This window comes from Aethina tumida, chromosome 2 (genome assembly GCF_024364675.1).
Source record: "Aethina tumida isolate Nest 87 chromosome 2, icAetTumi1.1, whole genome shotgun sequence".
NCBI lineage: Eukaryota > Metazoa > Arthropoda > Insecta > Coleoptera > Nitidulidae > Aethina > Aethina tumida.
This window is the reverse complement of record NC_065436.1, coordinates 31,393,855-31,414,969: the sequence shown is the minus strand read 5'-3', so window position 1 is coordinate 31,414,969 and position 21,115 is coordinate 31,393,855. Positions and strand designations below refer to the sequence as shown.

The following is a 21,115-nucleotide window of genomic DNA, read 5'->3' as shown; positions in this document are numbered from 1 at the left end:
CAAATTAAGTTAAAATAAGGTGCTCATCGTATTTATTTCTGTAAACAGAGTTCTTCTAATGTTACAGAATTGTAAAGAAATTCTATAATATTATATAATGAAAGGATGGTCATCATTAATATATTGATTAACCAAAATTCGACCCTTGAGACACCCCAAGAGGGGTGTAAGTAGAATGTAACTTTTTCTAGCTCACTAATATATGTAGCGAACAATCATTTTAGGATCAAATGAAAAACTCCTTTATTTAGTTTTGCAATTTATTGGAAATGTATAATATATTTATATTCATTAATTCATTCATTTTTATTTGGATTCTGGAGAAGAAGCTTCATCATCATAATTTCATATTTGTAGGTACTTGTCTAGAATATTGGGTGAGGTTCATGAAGAAGATGTTTAGTTTGTGTCTGTTGAATCAGTATCATATCCATCGGACTCCGATGAATCGACTCGATGTGGTTGTTGTACAGCCCTCGCGATATTGATACGGTTCGCCGTACGTGGCACCCTTGACTTGAAAAATTGTTCAAACCCTGGAGGAGGTGCTATACTTGAGGTACGCGCGATATATCCTAAAAAATACCCTACTGTAGACATTTAAAACTCTTGCCATAACTATATTTACTTACCCCAGGGTCTTGGGAAATTTTTATCGTTATTTATATCATCTTCTATTAAAATCGGTCGAACGTATGGTGGTGATTCGATCGATTTTATGCTAGCCGGTTTATCTATAAAAATAATTGCAAAATGTTAGTTAAATGATAAATATGTATATATTTTACTTACAAGTCACCGAAACATATTGATGTTCATCTATTGTGAATACATATGGTAAGTTGTCAAACAATCTATTTCTAATACAAGGATGTTTTTTATAGTCATTTCGAATGGAACGTTCACAATATCTACACAAAAATCTTATTTCCGATACTTTTGACATTGCCAGATAGTAACAAAACAGGTGATATTCTCAACAGATTTGGTGCAATTACGAAGTTGGCTGATTCTCTGTTCGCTGCGAAGTTTTGTTTGATTTTCTAGGTAATAGTTTACCTGTTACTCAATAAGGAGTATTTCAATATTAAGTTCCCAAATATATCTAGGTAGTGAGATATTCGTGCTTAATACTTTGTGTCAATTTTATAACTTCCTAAATGTTATGTGCCTTGAAATCCGTTACAATTTCATCTTCTTTATTAATATTATTCGAATTAATCATAAATAATTATTGTCTCTTGTTAGTTTATTTGTCTACATTGTTACTGTCAAATTGCATATAGATAAAAAGTTGTTTAAGCCTGACAAAAATTAATATAAGTCGTGTCTGATACTTTTACCTTAAGTCTCTGCAATTAAACATTTTAGTTTAAGAAACATGTTAGATCCTCGCCTCGAGCGACATCAGTGTTATTTTTTTGTGAGAAACCTATTTGTAACACTTATATTAAGTAATAGGTTTTAATTTATCATCTTTTATATGCAATGTTCCAAATGAAACTGTTCATTTAACATCATTTAATCCGACCGAGTATCAAACTATAATTACTAAGACGACGTATTTTTCTAACACAGCCGTTCCTTCTTCGCCATTAATAGCATTATAATTATTTTTTAATTTGCGTGTCAAGGAAAATTTCTGGTGCAAAAATAACGTGTTACCAGTGTGCGAAGTGAAGAAAGTTCACTCAGAAAATAAGATCGATGCCACTGAAATTAATCCAGTTTCAGCGTTGTGGCAAAGAAGCGGCCGCTCGTAAATATCATGCAACGGCCTGGGCAAAAAAATCAATATTTATGTCGCTTATTGTATATAAAGATTATTGCCACAATTACCGGCCATCAGATCATTCGTTAATTGTAAATAATTGGCCGTTGAGCCATTGAAACAACTTTATTCAGTTGCGGTAATTAATATATTTCGAGTGGTTTATGCGGTCTAAATTGACGTTGTAAAACGTTTATTTATTGTCTGGGGTTCGCGAAGAACTGGTGCAATAACATAATTCAGCACTTTCTCGCGGCCATCATCAACAAATTGATCCACTGTTTCCCATCTTCGAACGGTCCATACTTTGACTTATCTATCGATGGAACCAATTTGGCACGAAAGAATTATTCTGTTAATTTTTTATCTTCTTTCAGCAGCAGTTTCATCAGCAAATTGACCCATTGCTTTCCGTGTTCGAACGGTCCATCCTTCGACTCGTCTATCGACACAACGAACCAATCTGGCACGAACGACTTATTCGGTCTATTTTTTCCGCCGTCTTTCAGCGGCAGTTTCGCAAATTTCCGTTTCAGATTAATTTCAGATAAGGAGCGGTCTGGTAAAAAAGGGGCACTAATTTATGTGCATGAATCGGTAACCGACAATGTGAGGTAAGTAAAAACAACCAGCGGCACGTTGCCGCAACTGAAATGAGCCTTGTGCACGTGCACATCATCTAGTACAACTTGTTTTTTCATCAGCCAACCGCTTTCTGTGACACATTAAAATCTGTGTTTGTGCAACTGAAACTGAAAAAGACCGAAAACGTATGAATTGATGATAATTAGTGGTGGCGAACCTGTTGTGGATCATTTTGAAGACTGACAAATCCTGCTTACTCATTGTCGGACTTAATAAATTGCAATGATAAATCCTTATATTAATATCGCATATAATTGTGCCTTTCACAAGGATTTGTTGTAGTAGTTTATTGCAAAAGATGGATCATTTGAACGCCGGTAGCGAAATAAAGCAATAACATTGATCTATCTGCATTGTGGTTGCGGCACAATCTAAATAATTATATCAATTAATGCGAATACGCCGAGAAAACGTTATTAACATGCTCGTAAATCAGGAAAGAGCGTTATTAAATATAATAATAAAATATAACAAATTTGTATTCCGTACGTGGATATTATATGACCTCTATTAATAATATGTGTGTATGGAAATGAAAACAATTGCAAAATATGGACCGTACTTCGAAAATTTATCAATAATATCAATTATTCATTTTTACATGTTAATTATTATCAACTCAATTAAAAATTATAATGTCAATATTTGAAAATTCAAAAGAATGACCTTTAAACGTCAAATAATTTGAAAATATTTGACAATATTTTAAATATTTTTTAGTAAACTTATGTTAGACTAATTTTCATTATTAACAAAGTAGCAAAGGAAAGAAATACAAATAATTAATTTGGGAAATACCCCAAATAAACTAAAAATGATTCGATGAAGAAGTACGGATCTGCGTCAAGGCTCTTCTTCAACTAACCATAAATTCTATAAATACACTTGCTTTCATTTGCAACAATTTATTACATTAATACTTGACATATTGTGCAAAATATTATGCAAAATGAATTTTTATTAATGCGTCTTTAAAATCATAATCATAAACTGTTGGAATACATAATGAGGTGTAAAACTGCAGTAACTACATTATAATTTCTGTTTGTGCCAACGTACATTACGCTGTCAATTATTTTTGTCCCTTTGTTTATTAATAGCTCCCCACCAGTAATATTGTCATAGTTTTTATTGGACGAGTCTCAGTCCAGGAGATTGTGGACCATAGCAAAAATAAAGGCCAAGGATCGATGTACGATATTTATAACCAACTAAATAATTTTTTTTTGGCTTATATAAATCCAAAGCTTTTTTAGAGCATTCAAATATTTCTCAAATATTTTTCCATATATATATTTCTGTAGGCAACGCACAATTTTCTAAAAAATAGCCTTTAGTACTTTGACTATTTGTGTACTTCCATCCATTATTATCGTTATTGGATTAGGGTTAAATCCTTAGTTTTATAATAATTTATTTAAAATATTTATTAGCCAATATTCGGTGTCCTGACAATTTATAAATAGACCTTATAAACATTATAATAATAATATTTTTAAAATGTGTCGACTTAATTACATTAAAAGAAAAATTTCAACCAAGAAAAATGTGCTTAAAAGTTGATTGGCAAGAACTTGTTGATGATTCTCAGTTCATATAATAGCAAAGACAATTAGAAGAAGATTTACAACAATATCTTTTTTATTTTATTCAAATGTCCATTTCATCGCTGCATATGTAGCTATGCATTTTTTGTCTAAATTTCTGTAATTTAATTTATATATATATATAAGGCATTAAATTAAAATAAGTATCTAAACATATTTGTTGGAGAAGTTCTAATTTCAACATCATGTCTATTTCAGTAAGGCAATCTTCTCGTCTTTTTGGATTAGAAATCCATTTACATCATTCTGCTGTAATCCCGATGTTGTCTCAATATTTACACTTCTACCAGAATTAGAATAAATATTGTGAAGAAATCCATTTATATGTTAGTTTATAATGGATTGTAAATAATTAATGATTGGAAGTAAAAGATAGATCCAATACATGACCACTCCAAGTAAAATTTCGACTTTAATATAACTGATTTTTTTTCAATTCGCTAATATGTAGTGTACCATCCTTATTGGGGACAATTGAAAAACTCTGTTATTTATTATAATGTATATAATTTATAAAAATAGTAATTAATTAATTTGTTCCTGGAGAAAAAGCTCCATGATTTTAATTTCAATTTCATATCTATTTCTGTCTTCTCACCTTTCTTTCAACTAATTTCAGGAATTCATTTTCAGCGTCCACCTGTAATCGCAAAGCTGCCTCAACAACACTACCAGAATTAGAAGTATTAGTAGAAGAATCATTTTCTGTTGCTGCTGATTCAACATATTCAGATGTTATTGTTGAATAGAATGAGTAACAGATGAGATTTGGTTCGTATTTGTAGAATCAACTACAAAAACATCGGACTTAGAACCAGAACTTGGCGCTTGAAATGTTGACTCAACATAATTAGAAGTTTTATTGGAATTTTCTGAATTGTGATGTCATCATTCATCAACAAAATCATCTTCTGTTGCATCTGAATCAACAGATTCATTTGCGTTGTTAATTTTTATTAGTGAGATTTTAAAATCACAATTAAACTGAGGAAATACGTAGTGAGGAGTAAAACTGCAGTAACTACATTATAATTTTTGTTCGTATTTTTGTCCCTTTATTTATTAATAACCTCCGCTAGTTATATCATATTTTTAATGGCCTACTTACAGACCAGAAGTCTGTGGAACATCGCAAAAAAAGGCCAAGGAACGACGTTAAAAACAAACCATAAGTCTCCGCGTTCGTTATTGAGTCTGTCCAGCGGCCAGTCGTAAAATTCAATTATACCCATCGATTAGCATTTTTACGCCGTTGCTCGATATTCGTCCAACAACAGTATGCGGCCGCTTTTGACTCGCCGCACCAAGGATATGATCTACGGCTCTCTGTATTCCCATCAGGGATGTCCGACCGAATATAGAGAGAGAAGCGGCACCGGCAACAACTCCGAACTAGATGATAGGAAACGACAAACGGTTGGACCGCTCTGAATGGAAATACCGCTTTTGCTTTTGCACCGTCTTTTCCTCTCTACGTACATCGCCACACGGTGTTGCATAATCCGACACCGGGATTTGAATTGGCTTCGAGGAAAATCGTACAGCGCACCACTTCCTTATCAAAACGGCGTTATTGCTCCTGGTCACTTGGTTTATTGCGCATTGTCTCCATTTATCACCATTTTACTGTTCGTGCGACGGGCATTAAGCTTTTTCGAGCCCGGCACGTTCCTGATGGCCGTTTTTTGAACTTCCTCTCTTTGATCTCATTTCGTTGGACGGCGATGAAAGAATTATAAGAGGAAACTATATACTATTTTCTATATATATACATTAATAAAAATAAGAACATTACTATTGTTTGCCTTACCTTTATTAATATCTTTAACTTTACTCCTAAATAGTAGTCCTCATTGGCAAAATAGTCAGAGTTTGACACGTTCTTTCCTTTGATATTATTTTATTTCATGAAGAAAATATATAGAACAAAAGTATTTATATTACCTTTATTAAACTTCTTTATTTTGATTTATTTTATTTGATGAAGATCAGAGATTAATAGAAAAAAATATATAATACCTTTAAATATTCTTAAACAATGAAAGAATGTTTCTATGTCTATATTTTACCTTATTATAATATTTTAAAGTACTACTCAGGAGTGGTTCTCCTCATTATCAAAATAGTAACCTGGCACGTTTTCAAATCAATTTATTAACCTTCTTTCCTTTGATATTAATTTATTTCATGAAGATAGAAGAACATTTACTATTATTATCTCAACATTATACAATCTGAGACTTTAAGTCAATTTATTGCACTCCTTTTTCTAATATTAATTTCATGATACATAATAACACATCGTTCAATAAGTCCCGAGACAAACACTAAAATCATTTTTATTCATCAATATAATCTCCTTTTAGAGGGATGCAATCGTTCCTACGTATCTATACCATGTTTATAAAAGGATTTATCCTATGCTTCAAAATAGGATTCAGTTTCGGCAATGACCTCCTCATTCGAGCCAATTATTTTTTCCTGGAGCATTTTTTTGAAATCAGCAAAGAGCCAGTAGTCGCTGGGGACTGAATCTGGCGAATACGGGGGGTGGGGATTAAAATCAAAGCCCAACTCTTTCAATTTTGCCTTTGTTTTCATGGACTTGTGGCTTGCTATTTTGTTCCACTGAAAGCAATCGCGGCACCCACTTGGAAAAAACCTTTTTCATGCTCAATTTTTCAGGAAGGATTGGAAATACGCTTCCAGATGATAATCTGTGTCATTTCTGCAATCTCACGGACCTTCACTTGCGATTTTTCATTATGATTTTTAACATTTCACTCACATTTTCCGGTGTAACTGCTTCCAATGGCCTACCCGAACGTTCCGCATTGTTTGTGTCTGTACGAGCACGTTTAAACTCAGCATACCACCGACAAATCGTTGGTTTGGATGGAGAGGAGAAACTCACTTTTCTCCATTTTTCAAACAAATTACAAAATGACTTTACTCTAACCTCGATAACTCTGCTGTTTGTGGCCGATCGACATGAAATTTTTACACGTTTCACGTAAAGGTTCGTACTCTAGGAAAACGTGGCCAGTTTGGTACTACTAGAACCATTTCTGGGTTAGTCTCGGGACATATTGAACGATGTATATATATATATATATATATATATATATATATATATATATATAAATAGTGACATATAATAGAAGAAAAACATTTATCATTGTTTATGTTTGAATTTGTTCTAGATTAATTTTGGTAATTTTAAATAAATTTGTTTATTTTTTGCTTTTATTTTTTTTTGGTTGTATCCCGTTATTGGATGACATTGAAAAAAATCATTATTTGCCATTTTAAACGAGTGAATAAAAAAAGTCGTTCGAATGCGAAAGATTAGTGTTTCTAAATCCATATTTTTTTATTTGATTGCAGCTAAGTACAACTGGGTACGAATGTGTTGACCATGTACGTAATAAATCGATCATTTGTAATCGCGTAATCCCCAATGATTTTTTCAAACATAGTGACGAGGTTTAACGTAAATTTCAATGCGATTGTATTAGCGTTTTGAACGGAGCAAACCTACCGCAATAATATTAAATGTGAGCGACTTTTATCGATTAACATTTACCGTATACGGACTGCGTGTAATCTCATTAAGCGAATTACCTCTGAATAAAGTGCACACATTCGGCTATGTAACACATCTGCTAAAAACTCGTTTGCATACGCGAAGATCCGCTGATCCACCGTCCAAGGTTGCTCATCCACCGTCTCATCTCGATTTAATATGCTGGACAGAAACCGTAATATAATTTATATAGAGCTTCTCCGGCAAACCTTGACATTTCTAAATGGCAATTAATACTGGAAGAATGTTGGGAAATATATTAAAAAATTGTGCCGGCAAACGAGCAAGAAATGAATGGCCAGCACGTGGATTGTAACTCATCGCCGTCGGACTGTTTTTTTTAATGAATCGAGAGAATGTGTCGCATTATGCAAAACTGGTCCGATGATATCATTCGCGGGACCGTGATTAACGGCTGGGACTGTAAACAAATCGAGGACCTTCGAAATGGGACGAGCGAATTTTGAGGTACAATTAAAAACGTACGGACAACGAATAAGTAAACGATAATGAGAAGCAGCGTGCGGAGAAGAGAAAAGAGCCGGCTGAATGCACGAAGTCTTTGCGAGGTGGTTCTGGCGTGGTGACGGTTGTCGGTATTCAGTGTTCTGCCGTATTTGGACGCCGGACTCGGTTTCATTGGCAATGGGTTGTTTTTGTCACATAATCTCAGTTCTTGACAAATACTTAAATCCCTATTGGATTTACCTTAGACATGTTTTATTTAATTAATGAGGTATCGGCTTCTATTTACCGACGTCACGTATATTCATTGATATTTAAATGACCGTGGCTGCGTTTCAACTGAAACTGAAACACGCTCCATGCACCGCTGTCGTCTGATCGCTGACTCCTGTACGGGCTTAAGATGCTGACTGCGCGTCGGAGTCGGTGCCAGGAATTTCGCACCGGGCTCTAACCACACTGGTTTACAGCCATTTTGCCTTTCATATCTCAGTCACACATAATTTTTTTTATAGAATTTTTGAATGTTTATTTTTATTTTTCGGGGTTGCTCCGACATTTTTGAGTGTAATTCGACATCCAAATGTCCGATTTGTATAAACAAGCATTCAAATTAGAGATAAATGAACATTCTACAACTTTTATTTATATTGTTTTGAGATTGGTCGAGTAGTTCAAATGTCAGTGGTTTTAATAACTTGATGAAGTTGGTGGTCGGTATAAGACCCAATATCTACTATACTAATTAAACTAGGAAATTTCGTATGGTAAAAGATAAAATAGGATCAGGACAGTTTTATAATGTCTACCGGTAGGTGGACAAGAAGCTAGTTATTAAAAAGGTGACGGCGTGCATCGAAGAAGAAATATTGAATGAAATCGGTATAATGAAGAAGCTGCGACATCGGAACATTATCTTTGGATAATGTTAAATAGTGACCAAGTACATGGAGTATGGAGATTTAAAACAATACTTACGAAGTAGTTTTTGCCCAAAAATTTGTTTTATATATGTTTTCAAATTGCCGACGGAATGGACTATTTATCCTCGAGGAATATTGTACACAGAGACTTGGCAGCACGTAATCTTTTAGTCGATGAGGATCTTGTTATTAAAAATAGTGATTTTGGACTATCTAGACATCAATTTCGATTATTTTTTCGATTTTGTTTTAATGAATGTTTGGCATTTTCAGAAAAATCACAACGTTCAATTAGTAGCAAAATGGAAGGCATTCAAAGCTTTGGACGACGACGAAATCACATGCAAATGTGTGGTCATTTTCACAAAAGGAATTGGTCCTTATCCTAAATACCACGATCTTTATCAATTAAACAAAAAATAGGTTTCGATTATCGAATGGAATAATCTGACGAAATGCCGAAAATATTTATAAGAAATGCTAACTTTATTGGAATAAACATCCAGTGGAGAGGCCTACGTTTGGAAGTTGTTTTTCGAAGACTACAATTGTTGTGACCGACACTCAGTGAGTATTTGTGATACATAAAGAGGCAAAGAGACCTTGGTGTGGTCCTGGGGCTCAGTACTACTCCACAAACCAGTGGCAGTGGAAAGCTAACAGATCCAACTGCAATTCCAATCCATATTCCCAGGAAGATCTCCGATCTTCCTCGATTGGTCTTGTTCCTTCCGGACCCAGTTGACAGGGAGCTGGCATCTTTGCGTCTTCTGGTTCAGTTAACTCATGTATGCCTCGCATATGGGTTTAGTCACACTTAAAATTTTGGAAACATTTTCGAAAAATGTTATATTCACTATATTCACTATATTTGATATATTCACCATATTCTCCATATTCTCCATATTCACTATATTCACTATATTCACTATATTCGCTATATTCGCTATATTCGCTATATTCGCTATATTCGCTATATTCGCTATATTCACTATATTCACTATATTCACTATATTCGCTATATTCGCTATATTCGCTATATTCGCTATATTCATTGCATGAAAATAGATTAAAAAAATATAAATATTTTAAAAATAGTTAATTTAAATTGCTTAAATAAAAGGAAGAAAAACATAAAAATACCTAAATTTTTATAACTTGGCTGATTGAACATGAAAATGACACTTAAAATTATTTATATTGAAAATATTTTTGAAAAATAAATTTTTATTTTTAATTTCTTGATCTTAAGATTTAATTGGCTGATTTGGCTAAACAAGCATTCAAATTAAATATAAATAAACATTTTACTTTTACATTTATTATAATAATAATATTTAATAAAATTATAAGGTTGATTTTTCAGGTAAAAATTGATACTTAAAATTCACATATCTTACTGGGAGTAATAGAAATAGCAAACTTAAGTACACTTCAAATGCGTTACTTGCAGATGACATGTTTAGAAAAAAAAAATTAAAAATAAATTTGATTTGTTTAAATAAAAGGAAGAAAACATAAAAGATTTAATTTTGGTATACCATTGTAAAATTAATATCTTCGCAATTTGTAGTTCAATATTCATTTACAGTAGCAAATTTTTTTCGTAAATGTGTCCTATTCACGTAAAAAATCAAAGCGGACTTAATCTTAAGGTTTCTATTAATTTTAGGAGGATGATAAGAATTGTTAGCGATCAAATTTTGCCCGAAAACTGATTTCATCAGTTTATAAAAGTCGCTGGGTCTGAATTGCTGAATAACACAACCATATAAATAAAAGTTGTAGAATGTATTTTTTTTTAATTTAAGTGCTTGATTAGTTAAATCGGTCAATTAGATCTCAAGTTATACTCAGGAGTGTTGAGGTAACTCCGAAATTTAAAAAAAAAAATGACAAATTATGTATTTTACAGTGATAAAGCTTGACTTTTTTCTCCCTTTCATTGAAACAATTGAACTTAGATTTTGAAATTGGTATAATAAAATAGTAATATAAAAAATTCTGGCTCCCTTTTTGTCTATTATTGCTCCCTCAATCAGTTTCATGTATGAGATACCAAATGTAGTCTCTCATCATGGTTGTATCTCGTCACTTACGTCGCTCAATTTTTAGTGTTATTTATTCAGTTTAATTTATTATTATTAAATTAATTAATTATACTCAATTTGGTAAATGTTAAAACATATAAGGGATTCTTCACAGAAGTTATAATTTGGAGCTGAAACTCAACGTATTTTTATTTGCGAAGCTGGTTTCGTTGGTAAATTACACGAGTTTCGTATGCACCGGTCACTTATTATCGACGTGATCTACAGCGATGCAAGTTCGCCTTCTAACATTATATACGCTCACTCAAACCCAAAGTGAAATAATGTAAACTTTATCTGGCGAGGAATTTCAAATTAAAAACCCTCATAGCTCTGTAATTTACAAGGAACTCGTAACCGGACACCGCGTGAATAAAACACACGTAGATGTGTGTAGATCCTGCGCAGATATTTAAACTAATGAGACTACACGTAATTATTTTTCTGGCGTACTGCCAGGCCTATGAAAGTGGAAATTTATGTACGAAAATGATGGTTTCATTGTTTATATACATATACGTATACATTTGCATAATTTTATTCAACGCTCTTGGAAAAAAACCCGCGGACGAACCTCAATTCCAACGTTTGTTAGTTAACGGACGAGAAATCGGTTTTGTGCAACGCTGAAAGCGAGAGTCGATAAAAATGTTTTGAAGTAATGTATCCGAGAGTTTTTAATTCGAAACGGATCGTGTATGTACGGAATAATTCACGGATTAGTCACTGGAACTATTCCAATTAAAATATTATCACGTTTAAAAAATTAAATGCACATTCACAAATCGACTGACTTTTCATTGTTCATCGCAACGCTGAGATCACGTTGCCGAGATACTTTCGCACATTTACATGTGAAACTTGTTATTACTTTTTTTTAATACTGGGTACTCAATTCTACTTATTGAAAGTAATGGTTTATAGATTGGAAAAAAATATCTGCTTTTTATCTTACACACTTAGGCACGCTAAACCTTAAACGTTTTTGGAATTGGTCCCAGATTTTGTAAGATATTCCGTAAAATGATTTCTAAGATGTTTTTACGTTTATAATTTCTTGTGGTGTAATCTTATAGTCTTAAATAAGAATATGTTATAATAATGTAAGACAAAAACTATTTCCAAAGAAGCCCTCAAGAGTGGGTTCAAATTAATATTAAAAAGTGTTCATAAACACTCACTCAATCATGTTTTCCATTGAGATTGTCAAAAAACCCTACAAGAACATGTTAGTTTTAAAAATCTTTGGACCAACGTGGAAGGCGAAAAGGCGAAAAGATGAGATCATCAGATGAGTCGTTCCAAATTAATATGGTTTTTGGAGATAACAGATAAGGTACAATAAAATATATAATCCTTTGGTTATTTATATATTATATTTCTTTTTTTTTGGCAAGTAATTATTGAACATATCAAAATTTTAATTCAGTGATATTTGAACCACCGTAAATGTCGAGATTAATAAGCCATGAGGAACATTAGAGTTTTCACAGTTTTTGTAATCTCAATTAGCAATTAGTTTTATAGTGGTGTTAATTTATATTCTTAAAAAAGAACCTATTAATTTGAAACCAAGGACTATTTTTGGAACATTACTTCTTCCACTGTTCTTATAAAGTTTTTTCCAACTAAAATGTTCTTGTGGTACATTTTATAGTCTTAAATAAGGACATATATGTAAGTTTTTTAGAAGATACTAGTTTTACAAATAACGTAGAAGACAAAAACTATTTTCCAATGAGTACGTCAAGAGTGGTTTCAAATTAATATTAACTAGTGTTCATAAACACTTATATTACAGAATGTTCTTCGTTGATGTTCTTAAAAAGTACCACAAGAACAGTTAGTTTTAAAAATCTTTGGACCAACGTTTCTACGTCTTCTGGCGCAGAGATAAGATAACCAGATGAGTCATTCCAAATTAATATGGTTTTTGGAGATAACAGACAAGATACAATTAAATGCTATATCTTTTTGTTCTTAATATATTTTTGGCAAGTTATTATTGAATAATCAATATCAAAATATTGATGTTATTTTAAACAATTGTAATTATCGTGGTTTATAATCCATGAGTTTTCACAGTTTTTGTAATCTCAATTTGCAATTAGTTTTATTGTAGCGCTAATTCATAATCTTAAAAGAAAACCTGTTAATTTGAGGTCAGTAAGAATTAGTGGGACCGGAAAGTAATGTAATAAGTCTTTATTTTTAATAAATAATCACCCTTTTTATCAACAACCTTTTTCCCATCTAGTGAACTAATTTTCAATCTTGGATCGATAAAAATCAATTGGTTTTTGAGTAAAGTATCATCATAATTTTTAATTTTTTCGCCACTAAGAAAATGTTGTAAGGAACGGAATAAATGGAAATCCCAGGGTGCAATTTTTCCAGTGTTCTTGCACAGACTAGTCTTACATTGTCGTGCTGCAGAATGACGCCTTTTCTGTTGACAATCGCCGGATATTTTTCGAGTAAAGATTGCTTCACTCGATCTGATTGTTCACAATTAAAGCCTTCATAAACAACTTGGTCAGGATTCAGCACTACAAAATGAACAATTCTGTGAATAGTCCATCAAACACGCAGCCGATACGGCTTCGCAGTATTTCGTAGTGATTCATTTGAAAAGAGTTGATGCTTTTGGGTTTTGGATTAATATATGGGACCCATTTTTCGTCTCCAATGATCAAATGATCAAAAAACGGTTATATATGGCGCTGTTGAAGCAATAGGTTGTATGTGATGTATCGGTTGGTTTTGTTCTCTTCGGAAATATTATAACGTTATGGCTTGGGATTCCTTTTCTTAGCATGGTATGGGACTATTACAGAAAAATATTGATAACATGGACCATTTCATGTGCAGAGATATCATGAGAGATATAATAAAATCAGTTGTCAACCATAATTGACCTGTTTAATGAATTTTTATCGTTGTTAATGATATGAAGCATGCGTCCAGTTGTTCCAAATTGGTTAAAAAATAATCCTGATGAAGTTCTTGATTGGCCACCATAAAGTCCGGATCTAAATCCAATTGAAAACACAAAAAACCATCAAATTCAAACGAACGTTGCCCATATCTTGCGGAAACTATGCCTCACCCGTTTACTGGCGGTTATAACGAATAAAGGATACCCAACAAAATATTAACAATTAAAATTGTATAATAAATATTTTTAAAATGTGTTATTTTTGTGGTCAGCCACATTTTGTCTAAGTTTTAATTTCAGCAGAAATTATTCGATTTAGATATAAAATAATTGTAGAAATAATAAAGTGTAATTACTACTGACTATTAATTAATATTGAATAGTAATTTCTCTGACTATCATAAATTCATCATTTACAGAATGGTGCTAGAGTTTTGAAACTTCACGTCATTTACCACAGAGATTAAAGTAAACCAGAAACCAGGCAAACCTACAATTGTGAAATAGTTGTGCAAATGCGTAAGACCCCATAAATTGCACCTGCAACATCTCGTATACACATGTACCGGAATTAATAGAGCTGTATCTTAACGCATTAAAATAACATCATAATATTGAAGTTAACGTTTGCCGGTAATGGAAAACATTATTTACTTGTCCACTTATTAAAACTATTTGCTGAATATAACGCAAGAAACAATATAAATACCCTAATAAGATTTTATTTTATGGCGTATTGCAACTTGCGTGTTAATAGATATTAAACAAAACACATTACTAGTTATGGGAAGCCGCTTTAAACTTGCCGTTGCATCTTTATTTCTTTGATGTAGTGAGATAATTATTCTGAATGGATGTGTGTGCGCGCTTTTTTTTCTTTTCATCCAGCTCCCGCAACCGATATCTCTAAATAGTTTCGCTTACGTAACTCGCGGCGAATAACAATATCTCCTGAAAATATAATAACTCGCCGGTCATATTCATAAGGAAGGCATTAATTGGACATTGTTTCCTAGGACTGGATGAAGAAAAATACTATTTTACGTTTTACGAGTGCAGTAAAAACCGAATCGTTTGTAATTGCCGGTGGAAGGTGCTTATTTCGAATAATAAAATAAGTATTACCGACGCACAAATAATGTCTAATTTCTCCTTTACTGTCTATTGTTGCGAACTACACGAAATTGCCAAGCGGTTTCAATTATACGAATACGTGTTAGAAACCCGTGCTTTGTCATTACCGAATAAGGATGCCAGTGGCGTAGTTGGGATATTGAGGAAAAAAATACTAACTGGAACTTTGAATACCGGTTGCACCTTTTTCAGTCGGAACATGCGATTACAGTATTTATTTAAATGATTACTTTAGACAAAGCGAAAAACAATATTTATCTTCAGTTTTACTTGGAAGTGCTTACATTCTTCACTTATTGGCGGAATACATAAAATCATTCGAAAAGGATTTTACAGTTATGGAGATCCATCAACTTTTTGTCATAGGGAAATGTGGTTAAAATGTAGTAAAAATCTCCAAGAGATATTATATATGAACTCTTGGTATAGAGTGTTACAAATTGGTTGTCTAATTATAGAATATCCAAACCAGATAAAGAAAAATTGACTTAACTATCAAGAGGTCAACGTAAGAAAAAGGAATATGATAGACTTTGAAAAAATGTAATAACTTGTTTAGTTAAAATACTTACCCAAGAAAATACTTTAAAATTTCAAAATAATAATGTACAAATATTTAATTATAAATAGAAACCGTAATTTATTTTTTTAAAATGTACAAAATATATTATATTATATATATAATAATTCTATAAAACTTAATTGTCTTAATTTTATACGGAACTACTAATGAAATTTCAAAACAGTCTTAATTTGGCACAATAGTGACTAGGAAGTTTTACGACTAACTTAATCTTATACGGAACCTCTTCAAAAGATTGTAAACTATCTTAATTTATTATAAAATTGGTTGAAAAACTTCACAACTTATAATTCTTTATTTAATTTTATACAGAAATACTAATGAAATTTCAAAACAGTTTTAATTCGGTACAATACTGGCTAGGAAGTTTTACAACTAACTTATTCTATTCAAAAGTTTGTTAACTATCTTAATTTAATATAAAATTGGTTGAAAAGTTTTACAACTTATAATTCTATTAAAATTTGGATTAAAAGCTTTATAACTGTCTTAATTTTAATCAGAACTACTCATTAAGTTTCAAAACTTAATTTGGTACAATATTCACTAGAAAGTTTTACTTTACAACTTCTTCAAAAGTTTCTAAACGGTCTTAATTTGGTATAAAACTGGCTAAAAAGCTTCACAGCTCATAATTTTATAGATATCTAGATTAGAAGCTTTATTACTGTTTTAATTTTGTACAAAACTATTTATGAAGTTTCAAAACAGTCTTAATTTGGTTCAATATTGGCTAGAAAGTTTTACAACTCTCTTAATCTTATATAGAAACTCTTAAAAAGTTTCTAACTGTTTAGTAGTTCAGTAGTAAGCTTTTCAGTCAGTTTTATTCCAAATTAAAACAGTTTAGAAACTTTTTAAGAGTTTCTATATAAGATTAAGAGAGTTGTAAAACGTTCTAGTCAATATTGTACCAAATTAAGACTGTTTTGAAACTTCATAAATAGTTTTGTACAAAATTAAAACAGTAATAAAGCTTCTAATCTAGATATCTGAAAAAATTATGAGCTGTGAAGCTTTTCAGCTAGTTTTTTTCCAAATTAAGACCGTTTAGAAACTTCTGGAGAAGTTGTGTAAATGTTTAAGATAGTTGTAAAACTTCCTAGCGAGTATTGTATCAAATTGAGTAGTAGTTCTGTATAAAATTAAGATAGTTATAAAGGCTCCAATACAGATTTTTATAGAATTATGAGTTGTGAAGCTTTTAATCCAATTTTATACCAAATAAATACCAATAAAGCAATTTAGAATTTTTTTAAAGAGATTCTTCATATGATTAAGATAGTTGTGAAACTTCGTATCCCGTATTGTACCAAATTGAATTAGTTGTTAAAGTTACTAGTCAGTTTGGTACCAAATTAAGACAGTTCTTGTACTTGAAAAGTAGTATAAGTGATACAATTGTTTAATTCTGTATAATATTTAGTTAGTAAAAAATATTTTTTCGAGTTTGAAACCATGGTATAAAATGTCAACATTCAGATAGTGACCTAACGCATAAGCTCTTAGAATTAGTTTAATTTTCAGTGCTAGTAAGAGGTAAGTACAAGTTCAAGCTTGCTTTTTACAGTATATTCATTAACAACACCAGTCATTTATACACTTTTAATTATACTTCAACAAACACTAAATTGATTGTGAAAACGAATGAGTTAAGTCTAACAAATAATCAACAGCAGGGATTTTTAGTTTCGCATATATCTTCTTCCACGATTTCAAAACCTAATTAATTTCCTTTTTCGCAATGCTGTATCTAGAATAAATAAGTGATGAATAAAGTCAACAGCGGTTGTCGTAAATTGCGGTTTTGCCCTGGAAAACACATTATGATACTTTTGCGATGAAATGAATCAATTACCTTCAGTATTACCAAACTGGCCGATTCTCAATAAAATTAATATTTATTCCTTGTAGTCTCACATAATGGTACGATCAATTTAAATCCATCGGTTCGTTCACAATCGGTTTCTCAACTTCATATTCATACAAGTGCAACATTATAACCATATAAAACTCGATTTGCGGCTTGATAAGGAAATTATTCCTTTCTACTTTTAATTGCGCTTTTTCCACGCGAATAAACTTAAATAAGCACATTAATAAACTATGGTCAATTTACAAACAATGATAGGAATCACTGCTGGCAATCGATCAGTCCACAAACAATCACACAATCACTCCACTTGCTATTTATCGCTTTTATTGGGTTTCGATTTAAATTCGTCGTCGCCCTAACGGTACCACCAACAGGTTACTCGAATAGAGGCATCAATTTAATGTGCTCCATCAAAAAATGTCTTCGACACTTAAACCATATTAGTCGAAATTGTTATGGTCGCATAATTCGTTTTTGCACGCACCAACTAGGAAATAGAGGATTCGAATTTGTCCCGGACAATTTAACGATTTCACGACATCCATAATCATCACCTGTAAGTGACATTCCCATCCAAAATAATCGTTAATTCGTAATAAAGTTCGCGTCCAATAACACCTAAACGGGTCTGGTCGTTTTTTTGCCCCCCCTAATAACAATCGTGCGTTATGGACAAGCGACAAGTGAACAGCTCGAAAGTTTATAAACAAAACTTTCCGCGTCCACTTCCTGGTCGCTAAACTACTCTTAACACCTGTTTCGTAATCCGTATTAGTACCATCGTCTTTTTCACTCGGCAAAAATGACACGAGATGATCTAGTTCAGGCTACCAATAATGGCTTTAGTGTAAATTGTTGCACACTTCGGCATTCGCGATAGCGTCGTAAATGGTTTTTTTCGCGATTGCATCTCATACCGATCGGTATTAAATTCTATGAGCTCGGTTTATGCGTTCCGAGAACGCTTCTGCAGGCCTGGCTCGCAATTAGCCACTGCCCGGTTTTTTTTTAGCGGGTTTTCAGCGGCTTTCATCCAACTGTTTTATTATGTAATCCAATTAATTATTTTAAATATCAATATCGGCGTTTGTACGGGTTTAATAACACGTTTCCTTGCTTTTGTGCCAGGTTGAAAAAGTTTTGGTACTACGAACAGTTCTTGTGGAGCACTTGAGGACACTTTCGACATTCGTTCGCTCTTTAGAAACAAGACGTTCGCCGGAGATAGACTCGGAGTGTTACATAACAACACTGTTAAGGCCGTCGGTGTTCCTTTACAGGTGGATACCGTCGTGGACCACACATCGTACCGATCACAAGACCATCGTACGAAAGCAGACATGACCAAATATTTAACTGCCCCAGAATGTCGACAAAAACGGTCGTTGAAGACATGTACCGATTCTAAATTTCTATTTAAGTGTGATTTACGCAGAACCTGGACCTTTGCTTGTAAACTGAATTTGTAAGGTCGGTACGATTTGAAATCGTTCACCGAATGTTCGTTTTGGGTTTATTTACATCTGCGGTTCACCAAAGTTTCTGGAAGATATTATTTATTCTTGGTTCATGATTTATTTGTATAAATTTTTATATTATATTTTAACTGGTTTGTATTAAGTTGTATGTAAATAACTTTTTTTGTATTGTATGGATATCACATTCTTCAAACATTAAAACTAAAATAAACACAGTCAAGTGAAAAGGGAATACCTAAATATTTTTAAATAATTGTAATAAAGCCTAAAAAACTAATGTGAATTAATAAAAACAAGTGTTTAAATATTTATTATAATTATTTTTTTTTAATAAAAAACTAATATCCAGTTTATATTATTATTCTATAAAAGGTGCATATATTTTTGTGAATTGAGCCGGACATAAATATAGCAACTAATTTTGAAAACAATTTTTTTATTGGTTAAATCTCTGTTATTTAATTTTACAGTAACATTTTCTACTATATTCTTTTTTTTTTTGGTTTAGAATACACCATTTTTGAAATATATCACCAGTTTACATTCTCTCAAACTTCTTAAATTGCTGTGATGAGTTCATTTAAATTTGTAAGATTTGTGAGTCGTAATTTTTACATTTTTAGTAAAAACGAGGGATTTTCTTATAGATCTGGGGCCAAACGAATTTCTTTCCGCAGTTTTTTTAATTTTAGCAAGTCCTATTTGCTTCAGGCTTTAATTTCAGTTAACGTTCGAATTATCCAGTTATTGATTTCGTAGGTACCACTTGGCCACTTTGTTTTTTAATAATATCACAAAGTAAAAAATTGCCATAATCGAGAGTCTTCAGACCAAAGACCACAGATGTCCTTCGTCTTCATGACAATGCAAGCTACCTCATCCACTATATAGTCCAGATATTTCTCCATTCCTCATTTATTTAAGAATTTAACGGTTTTATTTTGAAGATCTCAAAACTGAGGTTGATTTTTTCTACAGCTCCAGTATTCATGGGATGTGGAAGGTTGAATATAATGACTGTAAATGAATATAAAAAATATAACAATTTTAATTTTTAATCGCATTTTTCACACTATCAGTTAATTATGTGTGCTTTTTTAGATAACACCTTATCGCGAGACCAGTGTAAAATGATTAAATATTCTCAACTTGGATGTTATCGTTACACAAGCTATTGAAAACTAATATGTTTATATGCAATGGGAAATTGTTGTTGTAAGTTTTATATTTGTTTAGATTACATAAACACACACTATCACCTACCATGTTTTAGCAAAACCGCCAGAAAGTATACACAAAAATAAAACATATTTGTCTAGATACAAGATTAAATTAAATAAAACAGCATCCACAAAAATTGAACACGAGGAGTAAGGTAATAAAAACATTGAGTCACAATTATATTACATGACAAATAATTTTAGATGGTACCACGGAAATATATCCAGAAAAACCGCCTTAAATCTACTGAAAAACGAGGAAATTGGTACGTTTCTAGTACGAAAATCAAAAGGGGCGTATATTATTACGTTCAAGGGTACTGACCGTTACATAAACATCAAAATTGGTTTAAACGAAAACGGCCTGTATTTCTTAGAGCCAGACGTGTGTTTTAAAACCATCGGGGAGGTTGTGGAACATTACAAGGACAAAATTGGCTTGGAGCATCCGTACTTAAATTCAAACGATTCACAGAGCATGGCTTCGTTACATTATCTGGACGACGAAGGCAAAATGCACGTCATAAAGAGGAAATTTGATGTTAATGACGCTCATTTAGGACATGTTGAATTGAATTATACTAAAAATGCTTAATATACCGTGTATATTATCAAATAAATATTTTAGTCTAGAGCTTAGTAAATATTTTATTAAAGATTACAACAAACAATTTTTTTATCAATTACAATATAATATATATTTTAGTTTGTGATTTTTTATAAATGTCGGACAAAAGAGCAGAAATGCGATAAGATAACATTTATACTATTCCCGGCTTTGTCAGTTCACTGTGCGATT

The 21,115-nt window shown here is 32.1% G+C and overlaps 1 protein-coding gene across 1 annotated transcript; it reads left to right on the top strand.

Annotated features, from left to right (window-relative positions):
- The first annotated feature begins 371 nt into the window (after nt 1–371).
- Nucleotides 372–20,950, top strand: LOC109604701 (uncharacterized). The gene is made up of 5 exons (XM_049963354.1): nt 372–559; nt 20,198–20,311; nt 20,370–20,466; nt 20,521–20,633; nt 20,694–20,950. The coding sequence occupies exons 2-5, from the start codon at nt 20,296–20,298 to the stop codon at nt 20,909–20,911; spliced, it is 444 nt and encodes a 147-aa protein (XP_049819311.1). The 5' UTR covers nt 372–559; nt 20,198–20,295; the 3' UTR covers nt 20,912–20,950.
- Nucleotides 20,951–21,115: the final 165 nt, after the last annotated feature.